The sequence below is a fragment of the Staurois parvus genome, unplaced genomic scaffold (assembly GCF_062004578.1).
Source record: "Staurois parvus isolate SC_StPar_1 unplaced genomic scaffold, SC_StPar_1.0 ptg000189l, whole genome shotgun sequence".
Classification (NCBI taxonomy): Eukaryota; Metazoa; Chordata; class Amphibia; order Anura; family Ranidae; genus Staurois; species Staurois parvus.
Genome location: NW_028317985.1, coordinates 129,894 through 146,834, shown reverse-complemented (window position 1 = coordinate 146,834; position 16,941 = coordinate 129,894). Strand labels below are relative to the sequence as shown.

Genomic DNA, 16,941 nt, shown 5'->3' with positions numbered 1-16,941 from the left:
GTATGTCACAGTACATGCTGGCATTCATGGTTCCTCAATGAACTGTAGCTCCCCAGTGCCGGCAGCACTCATGCAGCCCCAGACCATGACACATCCACCACCATGCTTGACTGTAGGCAAGACACACTTGTCTTTATACACGCTTGACACCATGTGAACCAAATAAGTTGATCTTGGTGTCATCAGACCACAGGACATGGTTCCCAGTAATCCATGTCCTTAGTCTGCTTGTCTTCAGCAAACTCTTTGCGGGCTTTCTTGTGCATCATCTTTAGAAGAGGCTTCCTTCTGGGATGACAGCCATGCAGACCAATTTGATGCAGTGTGCGGCGTATTATCTGAGCACTGACAGGCTGACCCCCACTCCTTCAACCTCTGCAGCAATGCTGGCAGCACTCATACATCTATTTTCCAAAAGACAAACTCTGGATATGACGCTGAGCACATGCACTCAATTTCTTTGGTCGACCATGGCGAGGCCTGTTCTGAGTGGAAGCTGTCTTGTTAAACTGCTATATGGTCTTGGCCATTGTGCTGCAGCTCAGCTTCAGGGTCTTGGCAATCTTCTTATAGCCTTGGCCATCTTTATGTAGAGCAACAATTCTTTTCTTTTTTTCAGATCCTCAGAGTTCTTTGCCATGAGGTGCCATGTTGAACTTCCAGTGACCAGTATGAGAGAGTGAGAGCGATAACACCAAATTTAACATACCTGCTCCCCATTCACATCTGAGACCTTATAAAGCTAACGAGTCACATGACACTGGGAGGGAAAATGGCTAATTGCGCCCAATTTGGACATTTTCACTTACGGGTGGACTCACTTTTGTTGCCTGCGGTTTAGACATTAATGGCGGTGTGTTGAGTTAATTTGAAGGGACAGCAAATTTACACTGTTATACAAGCTGTACACTCACTACGTCACATTGTAGCTAAGTCTCATTTCTTCAGTGTTGTCACATGAAAAGATAGAATCAAATATTTACAAAAATGTGATGGGTGGACTCACTTCTGGGAGATACTACATATTGTTTCACATAGAAGGAACTATGACCAAGACTTAACTTAAATTGATGCAGGTCTTGATATTGCTAGGCGAAACATTTGATTCAATAAGAAGTTTGGCTCCTTGAAAAGAAAACATATTCAAATATGGAAAATTAAAAAAAAAACAGATAATGGTTAGGATATACCTACATTTTAATACCAACCTGCATAAGTACTCACTCAAACTATAATGCGCCTTATAATTTTTCTTTAAATTGAGTTAGCAAAGCTCCAAGGGACTAGTCACGGTCGGTTTACAATCCCAATTTCAACGTTTGCACATCTTAAAATTTGCATCCAAATGATCTGCAATGTTGTTTTCACAGCATGAAATCAACTCAAAGCCATTAAGACTGGGTGATTCACAAATTGACTGGAAATGGAATAATATCTATAATTTAAAGACTGTAATAATGCATATGTATTTTTTTAATATAGGGTAATAAGTCGTGCCCAGGGGCTGAAACTTGTAGTTGAGACTCTAATGTCTTCTTTGAAACCTATTGGGAACATTGTGGTGATCTGCTGCGCGTTCTTCATTATATTTGGGATTCTTGGAGTTCAGGTAAGTTTTAAAATGCCATGAGTTTACTGAAACCACTAAATGCTGAAGCCCAGACTTGCAAACAGGACACACTGACTTGAGACCTAGAAGTAGTCGTGGGTTCTTTACAGAGCTCCTGCCCCAGAGAGTTTATGGGATGTAGTGTTAGATAGCTCCCTATTGGATCCATAGCATTATGTATTATCTCCCTGTAGTAGCCAATCGACAAGAATACAGAAGAACCAGCAGATGTCAAAATCACATCGGAGATCACTGTACAGGACAAAAGGGCAATAATCAATCAAACTGTCCTCAATGTAATGTACTGCATTTTCACTTTAAGTAGTCTTTGTATTTGCATCGGTTTGACATAACTGACCCTCATACATGAGAGTATTTTAATTAGAGGAAATCTAGGTAATGATGTTTCCTTCCTTTATAGTTGTTTAAGGGGAAGTTCTTTTATTGCCTGGGAGAAGATACGAGAAATATTACAAATAAATCAGACTGTCTGGAAGCCAGATACAAATGGGCCCGACACAAATACAACTTTGATAATCTTGGTCAGGTATGTAGATCTATCTATCTATCTATCTATCTATCTATCTATCTATCTATCTATCTATTATCTATGTATCTATCTATCCATCCATCTATTTTCTATCTACCTGTCTATCTGTCTGTATGTCTATCCAGTCATCCCTCCCTCCATCCATTCATCCATTATCTATCTACATTATATGGGAAGATGGGTATCTATCTATCTATCTATCTATCTATCTATCTATCTATCTATCTATCTCCTATCTATCTATTTATCTATCTATCTATCTATCTATCTATCTATCTATCTATCTATCTCTCTTTATCTATCTATCTATCTATCTATCTATCTATCTATCTATCTATCTATCTATCTCTCTATCTCTCTTTATCTATCTATTCTATTTCTACCTGTCTATCTATCTGTATATCTATCCAGTCATCCCTCCATCTATCCATCCTTTCATCCATTCATCCATTATCTATCTACCTACCTGTTTATCCTGGGTAGAAGGGTACTATCTATCTATCTATCTATCTATCTATCTATCTATCTATCTATCTATCTATCTATCTCCTATCTATCTATCTATCTATCTATCATCTATCTATCTATCTCATATCTATCTATCTATCTATCTATCTATCTATCTATCTATCTATCTATTAAAATAAACACATTGAATACCAATCTGAGTAACGCATTGAGTGATTCATTGAAACCAGATGATTACATTGTGTTCCAATGAGATTGGGGCAGTCCTTATAGTCAGTGTGTGTTTGTTTTTCTGCAGGCGCTCATGTCGTTGTTTGTTCTGGCATCCAAAGATGGATGGGTAGACATCATGTATGATGGGTTGGACGCTGTGGGAGTTGATCAGCAGGTACGTGGTGTATGATGTCTATTAAACAAAACATGAAAATCTTAGTACATGTGTTGCTCTATTGTATATAATGAAAGAGAATATTACAGAATGAAAAGGCAACTTTACATTCTTATCAAATTTGCCATTTTATGACAATGTAAGACTTGATAAGATTTTGTTGGTCTTTCTACTGTGAACTGCAGTTGACAGTGAACAATGGTGTTTTGATAAGATGGGCTAGTTGCAATTAAATTTAACAATGATGTCCAGCAACCAATTGAATATCGGCTATTATGATAGCCAATCAGTGATTGGTTGTAGTGGTTTATTGTACACTATTGCTTTTCAAATTGTTTTATTAAAGAAGAATTCCAGGTATGGATATTTATAGGTCCAGCTTGTGGTGGAGACGTCACACTCTCCACCTTGTCTAATCAGAGAATGCTTTGCAGTTATTGAGAAATTTCAGAACATTCTCTGAATGGGGCCATGGGCCTGTGTGCAGGGTAGCCGCAAGGATCTCGGAAGCTAGTGGAGATCATTGGAGTTGGAGTGCCTACTAAGGTGATTTCCAGCTTCTAGAGGTATCCCACGTATAGTATATACATAGTTACATTGGTCCCAGCCATACAGTATATCTATACCTGTAATTCTTCTTTAAGTTGAGAACATGGTCCATTATAAATTAATAATCAGTAAGGGTTATAGTTAATACCTAAAGTTGTTCATGTTTGGACAATATGGGCCATCCAATGTTTGTCCATTAATAATGTTTATGGGTGGCCTGGAAATGAAAGCCAACTAACCATTTGGTGTGAAAGACAGCATAGTTGGTCAAACGGGAGACGTATACTATAGATGAGCCAATGTGGCCCCCATTTTACCACTCCTTTAGTTGCAGTTGTCCAGTATCTGAGCAGATACCGGTTGCCTTTCAAAAATGGCCACAGCCTTTATACAGGTACATTTTTGATAGAGAAAGTCTAATTGGTTCATATATGGCTATGTTCAGGATGACCAGCCATGCAAGAATCTGAATATTACGTAAGTCCTCAATTATTGTGATTGGATAGTCTCATTTATATGCACCCTTATTCAGCTCTCCATTCTTTGTCTGAGGATGGAACACTATAATTATTATGCTTGGTGTAACTAATTTCAATGTACTCAATTACAATAATGCATATTTAAAAAATCATATTTGTGATTTAAAAAAAATAATAATAATAATTACATATATATATATATATATACATATATACACTATATTGCCAAAAGTATTGGTCGGCCTGCCTTTACACACAGATGAACTTTAATGGCCCCCAGTCTTAGTCCGTAGGGTTCAATATTGAGTTGGCCCCGCCCTTTGTAGCTATAACAGCTTCAACTCTTCTGGGAAGGCCGTCCACAAGGTTTAGGAGGGTGTCTATGGGAAGGTTGGACCATTCTTCCAGAAGCACATTGTGAGGTCAGGCAGTGATGTCAGGGGAGGAGGCCTGGCTTGCAGTCTCCGCTCTAATTCACCCTAAAGGTGTTCTATGGGGTTGAGGTCAGGATTCTGTGCAGGCCAGTCATGTTCCTCCACTTCAAACTCATCCATGTCTTTGTGGACGTTGCTTTGTGCACTGGTGCGCAGTCATGTTGGAACAGGAAGGGGCCATCCCCAAACTCTTCACACAAAGTTGGGAGCATGAAATTGTCCAAAATGTCTTGGTATGCTGACGCCTTAAGAGTTCCCTTCACTGGAACTAGGGGGCCAAGCCCAACCCCTGAAAAACAACCCCACACCATAATCCTCCCTCCACCAAACATTACACTTTGCACAATGCAGTCAGGCAACCGCCTCCTGGCAACCTCCAAACCCAGACATGCCCATCAGATTGCCAGACAGAGAAGCGTGATTTGTCACTCCAGAGAACATGTCTCCACTGCTCTAGAGTCCAGTGGCGGCGTACTTTACACCACTGCATCCAACGCTTTGCATTGCACTTGGTGATGTAAGGCTTGGATGCAGCTGCTCGGGCCATGGAAACCCATTCCATGAAGCTCTCTATGCACTGTTGTTGTGCTAATCTGGAGGCCACACCAAGTTTGGAGGTCTTTACCTGTTGACTCTGCAGACAGTTGGCGACTTCTGTGCACTGTGCGCTTCAGCATGCGCTGACCCCACTCTGTCATGTGACGTGGCCTACCACTTGGTGGCTGAGTTGCTGTTGTTCCCAGTTGCTTCCACTTTGTTATAATCCCACTAACAGTTGAGCGTGGAATATTTAGTAGCCAGGAAATGTCACGGATGGACTTATTGCACAGGTGACAACCTATCACGGGACCACGCTTGGAGTCACTGAGCTCCTGAGAGCGACCCTTTCTTTCACAAATGTTTGTAGAAGCAGTCTGCGTGCCTAGGTGATGATTTTATACACCTGTGGTCATGGAGGGGATTGGAACACCTGAATCCAATGATTTGGGGGGCTGGCCCAATACTTTTGGCAATATAGTGAGATATATATATATATATATATATATATATATATATATATATATATATATGATTTGCATCTAGAAAATTGATTGATGTCAAGAAGTATTATGTCCTTGTGTTGTAGACGAGATTATGTGTTTTAAATATCTTTTATATGGATAAATAACATTGAGCATTTTTTATATGAATTGGATATTTTCTGTAAACTAGTGTCCCCTACCTGTGGTTTTCTTATCTATATATATTTTTTTGTTTCCTTTGTTTGTAGTCATGATGCAGAGGATGCATTAAAACCCAGTTTGTTAATAGATAAGTGCGGGATGAAAAAAAAGTATTTATACTTACCTAGTTGGATGCAGCATCAGTTCGATGCTGCATTTGTCCAACACCAACTTTAAGACTGAGAACTGAGTGATCACATGATGGCTGATTGCTCAGTTCTTGATCTTCAGTGAGTAGAGAGCGGTGACTGTCAGTTACCATCTCTCTGCTTTGTCCCTCCAGTGCTCACTGGAGCGCTGGGCTGTGGAGGGGCAGGAGCAGCTGGCTTAGGCTCTCAGCGCCACGTCTATGTAAAAAAGGATTCTTTCAGAGTCTGGACTGGCTGAGTGATGTCAGCTTTAGCCCGCTGTCGGCTGAATCTGGGTCACAGGAGGGCAGAACTAAGTGCATCCCTCTGATTCACAGGTGAAGCATGGCCAAAAGAGCTTTGGTCATAATGCTCCTTTAAGATAACAACTATCAAGTAAAGCACCTTTGAATAGGAACCACGAATGGATGGTGGAAGTCAGGAGAGCTTTTCCTCATTTACTAGACTTTGGGTAAAGTTCCCTTGCAAAGTAACAGCCTGTTTGCCTTTAGTCTGTCTCCTAGCTCTGTTTTAGTTAATCAAGAACAATGTCAAATATCAACAAGCCTCTGCTAGATGAATCTGTCACACACACGGAGAATTAAGAAACAGCAATCTGATCCGTGACACTTAACCCCTGACCCCAGCGTCTGATCCCTGACACTTAAACTGAAGTGTCAGCTTCAGCAACAAAGATAAATAAGAAATGACAGAAATCATTCATGAATAAGACTGCACATTTTTTCAAGACAGAATATTCAGATTCTGGCATAGGCCTGGGTGTGACTGGTTCCTTTGAGGTCCACCTATCTGTTGTTTGGTAATGGATTGATGCTGATGGGCTAAATCATCTTCTGGCTCTTTTATATACCTAGTGTACAAATAAAGTGCAGCGCCTAAATAAAGATATAAAATATATGAAATTAATACTTCATAATGTTCATAGTGAAATATCAAATAATGAAATCGAGGCAAATCAGTCTCCAAATGCCGTGCTGAGATAGGAAAAAACGTCCGAAGATAGCCGATGTGACACCAACCAACCAACCACTTGCATGCAAGGCTTACCAGAAAAACATGACCCCCTGTTAAAAGTGGTCAATCGCGCTTTTGTTATGTAACAACCAGAAAGACAGGCAGATGGAATCGTCCTCTGGATCCCCAAAAGAGAGAAATATTGGTGGTCCTCCTATGCCGATCCCTATATAAGGTGGCTTTAACCGCTCCAAACAAGTGGTATGAGACCAAAGCTCGTGGTATTAGACATATAAAAGCCATGTTATATAGGGATCGGCATAGGAGGACCACCAATATCTCTCTTTTGGGGATCCAGAGGACGATTCCATCTGCCTGCCTTTCTGGTTGTTACGTAACAAAAGCGTGATTGACCACTCTTAACAGGAGGTCATGTTTTTCCGGTAAGCCTTGCATGCAAGTGGTTGGTGTCACATCGGCTATCTTCGGAAGTTTTGTCCTATCTCATCATGGCATTTGGGGACTGTTCTGCCTCGATTTCATTATTAGATATTTCACTATGAACATTTTGAATTATTATTTTCATATATTTTATATTTTTATTTAAGCGCTGCATTTTATTTGTACACTATTTATGAGGTGCCTGGTATCAAGGTATGATGTCTGCTAGCTATTGGTACTCCATTTCCTTAGTGCAGATTTTGGGTTCTATTTTCTTTTATATACCTGTAAAAATGAAATTTCCTTCTCTAGTTACTGGTCCTGCCACTTCTCACTCTAGAGTAGCTATTCCCAACCAGGGTTCAATGGAACCCTAGGGTTCCTCCAGAGGTTTGCTAGGAGTTCCTTGAGTTGTGACTGATTGACCTCCCATCTAATGGTTCTTGTATAGTTCCAATGCCAACACTACTTGGTGGAGCCAGCGTCAAGACACCAAGTAACTTTTTAACTTTCTTGCAAAGGTGACATTCTCACCACCACTGAAAGAAGAGCATTTGTCCCAGTGATTATGAATGTAAAGCCCCAAATGAACTGTGTTTTGCAGGGGTTCCCCAACACCTGAAAAGTATTTAAAGGGTTCCTTTGGGGTAGAAGACATTGGGAAAGGCTGCTTTAGAGTCTCAGGTCTCCCAAGTTGAAGACATTGGGAAAGGCTGCTTTACAGTCTCAGTTCTCCCAAGTTAAAATAGAAAAAATAGAAAATTCTTTAGGAACAGTGGGACCTTCTTGCTATAGCCATGGCAGGTGCATGGATCTGGAAATCCAAAAATCTATTCGTACGAGTCACCAAAGAATAGAAGATGCCAGTGGATGATTAAAGAGGGTAAAGTAACAGGATCTACTGAAAGGCCACCCACTTCCCTCAACTCAGTGATACCTTCCTTGCACTCTCCTGCCAAACTCTTTGTCTGTTGGGGCCATAGTCTAAACTTTGAGTAAGCTCCATGTTGGAGCTTACACAAAGTTAATGATCTTCTTTCCTCCCCAAAGTGGTATTGCTTGGGCTTTGCAGTTGGCCACTTAAGCCCAAGCACTCTTACACAGAGCCAATTATCTTCTTTCCTCCCCTAAGTGAGATTGCTTAGGCTTTACAGTTGGCCATTTAAGCCCAAGCACTATGTCCTGGGAGGAAGAGGTGAAGGTCACATGCTGCCCCATACCCAAAAGTACTGTGTATTTCCAGGGGGTTCTGACAGACAAACAGAGCAGCAGAGGAGTGGCAAAGCTAAGTATCAGCAGTGTGGGCTGGGTTGCTAAGAATATCTGTCACTTTTTTATGATTGTGTAATTAAACCTGCCAGCTACTACCAGGAATTACGGGATTCACCTTTTAGGAGTAGCTGGCCAGGGTCATCACATAACAATCCACCCTTCCTCTCCTATGTAATGCCAATAATGTCTATTCTTTTCAGCCAGTCATGAATTACAACCCCTGGATGTTGCTTTACTTCATATCCTTCCTGCTGATTGTGGCTTTCTTTGTCCTGAACATGTTTGTGGGGGTTGTGGTGGAGAATTTTCACAAATGCCGACAGCACCAAGAGGAAGAGGAGGCCAAGAGACGTGAAGAGAAGAGGCTGCGCAGGATGGAGAAAAAGAGAAGGAGTAAGGAGAGAGAACTGGCCGGTCGGTAGTCTTTAAAACAATTCTCTGAGTGCTGCTTGACCTATGACAGGCACGCACTAGCCAGCTAAGGTGGCTGCTTACTAGAAGCATGGATACTGTAGACTACCTGTGCATGGATAGGTAGTATTCTAGCTGGTTGTCAGGGGAAAGAAAGATCAATTCCTTGCAGTAACCAGGGGACCTCCTTTTTATTATTTTAAATTCTCTTTCTGATAAATGGTTCTTCGAAAGCCTATTTTGTAAATATTTGTACTTCTTTGGCCCTTTTCTAAGCCATACAAAAAAATGTAAGGTCTTGGTTAGCCCTTGGTGGACTTTATGAAAAAAACATTTCCCACCATACCTTACACCCTGCTCCATGAAGCTCGTATTTGGTGATCTTTGTTAAAGTGGAAGTTCAGAGTCACCAAACCAAAAGACCAGTTTATTCAACAAAGTTTCAAGCCTAGCTCCAACCAAAATGTTTTATTTTAAATACAGTTTAACATTGAATGCTAGGCAAACAGCTAAATGCACTTTTGTGCAAACAGTTTTTACGTACCAAAATGATTCGTATTTCTGTACATCTATACCCAAGATTTACTAAGCCTCGCCAAACTGGAAAACAAAGTTGGTGATCTGACTTTTCTTTACCAAAGTTAAGCAATACAGTTTGGTCACCTTCCTGTCCCCAGCCAGTAGAAGGATTGTAAAGGAGCAGAAGACCACTGATGAGGTCACCTCTCTGTTTTCTTTTCTTGTCAGCACATATCAATGCTGCACACTTGGTTTGCTCAACTTCCGGTACTTTGAGTAGTTTTTTTCAAAATACATTTCAGGATTTTTTAAAGAGAAACTTCAGCTCTATCCCCCATTCCAGCACCGCCATCTTTGTTTGCCTAGCATGTTCACAGATGTGCCAAAGGGTTCTGCCCAGCCTTTGAGTTCCAGCAGAGCCCTGTGGGGCATCTGAGAGTTGGAACGTCCATGTAGAATTTGGGGGGGTGGTTTGAGTGTCATTCTCAACTAGGCAATAAAGATGGAAGTGCTGCATTGCTATTAAAAGTTAAAAATATAACAAAATGGGAGGGAGGAGAAGGCAGGGGAAATAATTTTTTCTTAGGGTTGCACTGATACCGGTATCAGTATAGGTGCCGATACCAAGCATTTGCATGAATACCTTTGTGGTTCAATTTGAGCCTATACAAAATTCATGTTATCAAATTGTACTGCAAAGAATAGAAGAAAAGAATAGCATACAATTTGAACAGGAATGCAGTGCGACTCCTGTCCCAAATTGCATTCGGTTTCCCTCACCGCTCCTGTGTGAACCAGGCTTGTCATTGCGACTTCAGCCTGGGTTCACACAGGAGCGCATGGGAAACCCCATGTGATTCTAACAGGAATCGCGCCACATTCCTCTCCAAATCACATGCTGATGTTTGCAGTGTGATTTGAGCTCATTTATTTTGTATTGGCTCAAATCGCACCACAAAGGTATCAGCAATTGTTATCGGTGAGTACATGAGTACATGTATCGGTTCTCGTACTCACTGGTAAAAAACAGCTATGGGTGCATCCCTGGTTTTTATTTAAAGTAACGGTCTACTTTCATGAATATAACTGAAAATCAATAGTTACTTCCAAGATCAGACCGTCTGAACTATAGCCCCCCCCCCCCCCCCGGTTCAACAGAGATCATGTGATCACGTGCCCAGGCATTTGGTCTCATGACAAGCTTTCCTCAGAATTTGCCCACATGGAAGAAAAATATATTTTAAATATGTTTTAAAAATATTCTTCCCAAATATATTGACATATATTTGAAATACTACAATTCTGGCCATATTCAATATATTTCAAAATATATTCCAAGAAATATATATATATATATATATATATATATATATATATATTTTTTTTTTTTTTTTTAAATATATACAGTGTGTATATATATATATATATATATATATATATATATATATATAGATAGATAGATACTGTATATAGTTTGAAATATATACAGTATATATATATATATATATATACTGTATGTTGAAATGTGTTTTTATTACAAAATATATGAAAAATATTTTTAAAAATAAATTTTCAAATATACTGTATGTCCTTAAAAATACATTTAATCTCCACTTTTGGAATGCATTTACAAATATATGTAAACATATATGTTAAAATGACTAAAAAAAATTGTGAAGAATATATTTAATAAATATATATTTTTAAAAATATTTTTCATGTGTTTTGTAATATATAAAAAATGCATTTCAACATGCAGCGTGTGTATATATATATATATATATATATATATATATGTGTATGTATATGTATTGAAATATATTTTGAAATATATTGAATACGGCCAGTATTGTAGCATTTCAAATATATGTCAATATATTTGGGAAGAATATTTTTAAAATATATTTCAAATATATTTTTCTTCCATGTGGGTTGGAAGAGTAGTTTCTACAGCATACTTCAGGACTTTCTTTGCCATGAGGACTGTACGGGAGCAGGGTGTACAGGATAGCATATGGTCTTATAAATCAATCGCTCAGATTGACAAATTACCAGTCCAGAGGCTGAACATGATCCTTTCAAAAGATGTGTTTCAATGGAGCTCTGCAGATTTAGTTACTCATACCTTACAATTGTACAGTAAATTTTAAACTCTGACACATTTAATACCCTTCAGCTTTTGGTGAACCATTTATTCCAGTTGTGTGAATGAAAATAATAAAAGATACTGCGAGGGATTGCCAATTTAACACAACTAAACATTTGAGAATCTTTCTCCTTTCACATCAATTAGGCCAAGTTCACACCTGTGTGCTTTTTATGCATTTTGCAGGAATGCAGTGCATGCCATTTATCATGATTTCCTATGGATCACGTTCACATCTATGCGTTTTTTGCAGGCGCGTTTTTTGGAAAGGGTCAGGGACTTCTTTTCCCGCAGCAGTTTGCATTTTTAGTCCAATAGACTTCAATGGAACTGCCTATAAAACGCAAGTGCTGCGTTTTTTTTATGTGTTTGTGATGCCTTTTGAGTTTTGCATTTTTAATCAGCCCAGCAACAAGTTGGCCCCCCAAAACAAAATTTTAAATAAAAAACGCAAAATGCATCAAAAATGCATGTGTAAGAACACAAAACGCACCGCAAAAAGCACTACAGAAACGGATCGAACGCAAACTGCATAGGTGTGAACCTAGCCTAAATCTTGCAAATGCTACCATAGTATGCATCCGATAGTAAAACATGCTTTCTACTAATTAAAAACATAACATATTCAGAAATGATCCACCAGCAATTAACAAGACAATGAACATGTTATACTATTGTGCATGTACAAATTTAGTAAGCATGGACCAATGATGCATATTAGTCAGCAGAGCTGAAAGCAGTGAAGCATTAAAGCCTCGGCATGCCCTTTAAAATTGGACTAAAAACTAGATATTTTATACAAAACCTTTTTTTTTCATATTAGTTTTGCAAACTTTTGCTGAGTTAAGGGGCCTGCTGTTTTTTTTTTTTTAAAGAGGTCTACATCAGCGGACATCATGCTTAGAAATTGGAGGAAAATGTCTTGGTGACCTGAGCAACCATCGAGAACACAGCTATTAATTTTCTAGAGAAGATTAGAAAATAATATTATAAAATACATTTTTGATGGGTTGCAATTGTCAGCTTTTGTTTCCTCCATTTTTTGTTTTTAGTTTTCTACTCAATATGCCTTGTAAATCTGCAGGAAAAAAAATACTAATGTTGTTTTAAAACACTGGTTTTTGCAATTGCTTGCAAACTTTGTTCTATTCAATTTCCATTATTTCCAGTACAGTGGTTAACATTACACACCAAGCTGTCAGTGAGAGTTCCTGCTGAGATGACGGAGGGGGTCAGAGAGTAGAGGTGATTGACAGAAAACTATGTCTGCAGTTACTTCTCTCTGCAGCTGAAACTGACATATTTCATGCTCTGCTTTTTTCACAATTTTACAATGCTCCAATAGCAGGTGTCAAGAGGCCTAAATTAAAACTCCATAAAAAAGATTAATTTAACCTCAGAAATGTGAGTTATGGGTAAATAAAAACTAGTTTAGCACTACAATATTTTATAATTTTTAAAATGTTTGTTTTTACATTTTTTATATTATATATATATATATATATATTTATTTATTTATATATATATATATATATATATATATATTTTTTTTTTTTTTTTTTTAATTTAATTTTTTTAGGGTTTTTTTTATGCACAATGCAAATTTACAATCTTTTTTCTCTAAAATTACTCGATCAAACAAATGACTAAATATAAAAAAATTAAAAAGATAGTGACAAGACATATTTTGTAAATAATATTAATAATACAAAAAAAATAGCTCTTTCATCTTTTAATATATCGCTTTTACATTTGAAGGCACTGAACTCTCTTTTGCTTACTTAAGCCAGTTTGTCTTTATTACTTTTCCTTTTTTAACATTTTTTTGAGTATTCATTAAAATTTTAATACATTTCTTAAAAAACACAAGATTCATTCAGATGGTATCACTTTTCAATGATGACATCGGGAATGAAACTGATAACTGGAGATCAATTTAAAAATAAAAATTACTTTTGCTGGCAAAAAATTTGATCAGGGGTTCGGAAGGAATAGAGGGTGTATTTCCCATGGTGTAGTAATTAACAGAATTTCATTCTTTTAGATCTAATGCTGGATGATATAATGTTGGAGCACTCAGCCAGTCCGAGGCAAGGTACTGGCAGATCTGGTGTATTGTCCCAGCACGGTGACGGTGTCATGTGACTAATTGCTGTCTTATGTCAGAAGTCCACTAAACAGTGTGACATCTTGTTTGTTGATCTCATTGGCTCACACATCCCATCTTGGTGTAAACAAATAATAATAATACGATTCATTGTTAACATATTTAACTCAGAGGGAGGACTTATGCTTTGCTTCCAGAAGAAATGTTTTGTAAAGGTTTGGATTTACTATGCTCTGTACCGTTGTTAGCACTAAGTTGAGTGAATATTGATACCTAAGCATGGCCAAAAAAGGTGGCAAATGAGTATACATGCCTTTGTGTTTTGGTTGGACTTGCATTTGAAAAATCTTAAAGTCCATTTAAAACCTACTTTTTTGGTTTTCAACCCCAAAGATGTAACATAACATGCTGATAAAGAAATACAAAGTTCACCCTTATCCCGAACCTAACCACTAAACCTCAGATTAACCCTTTGAGGACCGTAAGATTACGGAACGCCAAAAGAATCCATTTTTTGTTTCTAAAGTTCGTACACTTCAGTTGCTGTAATCAAGCCAATTCATGAAATAATTGGCAAAAAGCTAGATCCATTTGTTGATAAGAACTAATATTTTGACTCAAACCAAAAAAAAAAAAAGTATTATAAGCTCTTAATCAGATGATACAGGCAATTAAAAACATAGGACAAATACGTCCCTTGGTCCTCAAAGGGTTAACCGCTAAACATAACCCTTAAACCTAAAGTATATGTATAGCCAAAAGGGTTTTTTTTATTTTTGGATACAGTAAGAAAGGGTTAAACCCACTCTGGTTTATTTTTTTGCCATTTGTATCCTTTGGAGAGGATCCCCTTAAAGCCCAACTCCAGACAAAAAAAAAAGTCTTCCCATGTAGTGGGGCTCTGACCGCACTGCAAGGTTTAATTGCTTATTTTTTGCCATTTGTATCCTTTGGAGAGGATCCCCTTAAAGCCCAACTCCAGACAAAAAAAAAAGTCTTCCCATGTAGTGGGGCTCTGACCGCACTGCAAGGTTTAATTGCTTATTTTTTGCCATTTGTATCCTTTGGATAGGATCCCCTTAAAGCCCAACTCCAAACAAAAAAGTCTTCCCATGTAGTGGGGCTCTGACTACGCTGCAAGGTTTAGTTGCCTATTTTTGTCTAAAGGCAATGAGAAAGCTCATGCTCACCGATCCTTTGTTCCAGGGGCAAGCAGCACTTCCACATGATTCAGCAGTGAACTGTTCCTGACGTCCTCACATCCAGACCAGGTCTATGGGCTTGATGATGTAAGGAACAGTCCACTGCTTAAGACCTTTGGGAGGGCAGGAGCCTCAGGGGCTGGCCTTGTGCTGGGAGGATTGGAGGATCAGGTAAATATATCTTTTTTTCTACTACTCCCTAGACAAAAGTAAGCAGGTAACCTGTACATGTAAAACACAGAGGTGCGGCGCTTCAGATAATCAAAACAGAACAAAAGAAAATATATATAATGAAAGTCCAATGGTGTCTAGTATGGGTAACGTTAGACCCCTTGTTACTTGAATAGTGATGATGTCATATAAATTCCAACATAAAAGTTCCAATCAGTTGAAAAAGTACACCATCACCAACACCCCAAAAAAATGCTGCCTCTTACCAGACCATAATGACCCCTCAATTGAGTATGGGTCAAAAAAGCGCAGTACAGATTCCAAAGGTAGGCTGTGAACTCAAACACTTTTTGGGTCCAAAAGGACAAACTGGCCCCCAGGTGTTGAATGGAGGAAACGCCTGCTGGATCACTTACAAAGATAAGCCATAATTTGGACATTGGCTCCCAACTGGTACTCCAAGCATAAGGCTAAAAGTGGATCTGTAGAAATGAATTATCCTCATAGAGGACAATACCATTCAAAGAACAAGAAAAATTCTCATAGTGTAGTATATTCAAAAGGATTTATTGCCTCAAAACGTGGTAATACACATACATCAAAGATAAGATAAAAACAGCATGTCACCATAAATCTCAATGGTATGTTTCAAACCCATAAAATGGCCGCCACGTTCCGGTATGTGCTGACATCACACGATCTGGCTCCTCCCAACGTGTTTCGACTTTTTGTATCAATTTATGTGTGTTACTTATACATTATAGCGCGGAAGTGTCAAAATTATTAGGTAATCTGTACAGTGCGAGCACAGCCCCACTGCCGGAAAACTTTTTTTTTAGGGCCAGAGTTGGACTTTAACCTGCCTTGAGACACAACATGAAAAGACAATCTCCCCAAAGTGAGGGGAATCCCCTCTTAGATTGCTGTCACCAGAAAAGATGTCCACATTAGTAAATTTACCCTCTCCACCTTGCTTCGGTGATGACTGTAACCTTTTGGATTTGCCACCATGTTTTATCTTGATCACAATGTCCTCCAGGACATACAGAGAGTGGATCTCCACAGCTGGGAGACAAACAGCAATAAAGAGTTCAAACTCTTCCTCACTCAATCAAAAAATAAAGCAAATAGTTTCAGCTTTAGATGCACTTAAACCCAGCCCTTAAAGGATCAGTCCTCCAAAAACTGGTATTTCAAATACTGGTAAATGTTGGATAGTTGAATCACCTGAAAGATTCCTATATCTTTGGGAAGATCTGTTGGGGAGATTCCTGCACTGAGTTTCCCAAGACTGCACACCAGCTCTGGCCATTACAATGGTTCCCACCATCCTTACTGGAATTTATGTTATAGAGAATGTGCAAGAAAGATTTGAACATACACAGGTGGACGGGGACAACCAAAGCTCCAAGGTGGACAGCAAACAGAGTTGGGATTATGGCAAGGGAGGTCTCATTGTTGGAATATCCAAGATATATAGAAAGTAAGGGGCTGACTCAGTCCACCATGCTCCACCTATGATTAAAATTTTGTCTTTGGGTAACTGGTCCTTTAAACCTAAACCCTAAATCAAATTCTAACCTGTAAACCTAACCCTTAAACATAATGTTATCACTACAAAAATAATGCTGTTACACAGATAATACCAACCATACACCACTTGTGAGGCAAGATACTTCATGATCAAAAGGCCACAGGAAAAAAAATAAATGCTGACCTTCTTCTGAATATGCTAGGTGCCTGGCTTGAGTACTGGTCCAGAGTCTGATATAGAGTCCATAGGTCTCTGTAAAGCATATCTAAATCAGCAAATGAAAACTTTATTTTTACTTGGTAATCCTAGGAATAACACACATCCTGTCCCTTTGT

The 16,941-nt window shown here is 38.6% G+C and overlaps 1 protein-coding gene across 3 annotated transcripts in view; it reads left to right on the top strand.

The window, feature by feature from the left end:
* Positions 1-16,941, top strand: part of CACNA1G (calcium voltage-gated channel subunit alpha1 G) — a 132,786-nt gene that overhangs the window by 76,431 nt on the left and 39,414 nt on the right. The window contains exons 21-25 of one of the 3 annotated variants that reach the window (XM_089677591.1): positions 1,483-1,609; positions 2,031-2,156; positions 2,926-3,015; positions 8,717-8,909; positions 13,637-13,687. In XM_089677591.1, coding sequence (XP_089533717.1) covers positions 1,483-1,609; positions 2,031-2,156; positions 2,926-3,015; positions 8,717-8,909; positions 13,637-13,687 — 587 coding nt within the window. Of the gene's footprint in view, positions 1-1,482; positions 1,610-2,030; positions 2,157-2,925; positions 3,016-8,716; positions 8,931-13,636; positions 13,688-16,941 lie in introns of all 3 variants that reach the window. The other 2 variants (XM_089677590.1, XM_089677593.1) reach the window with 2 other exon arrangements.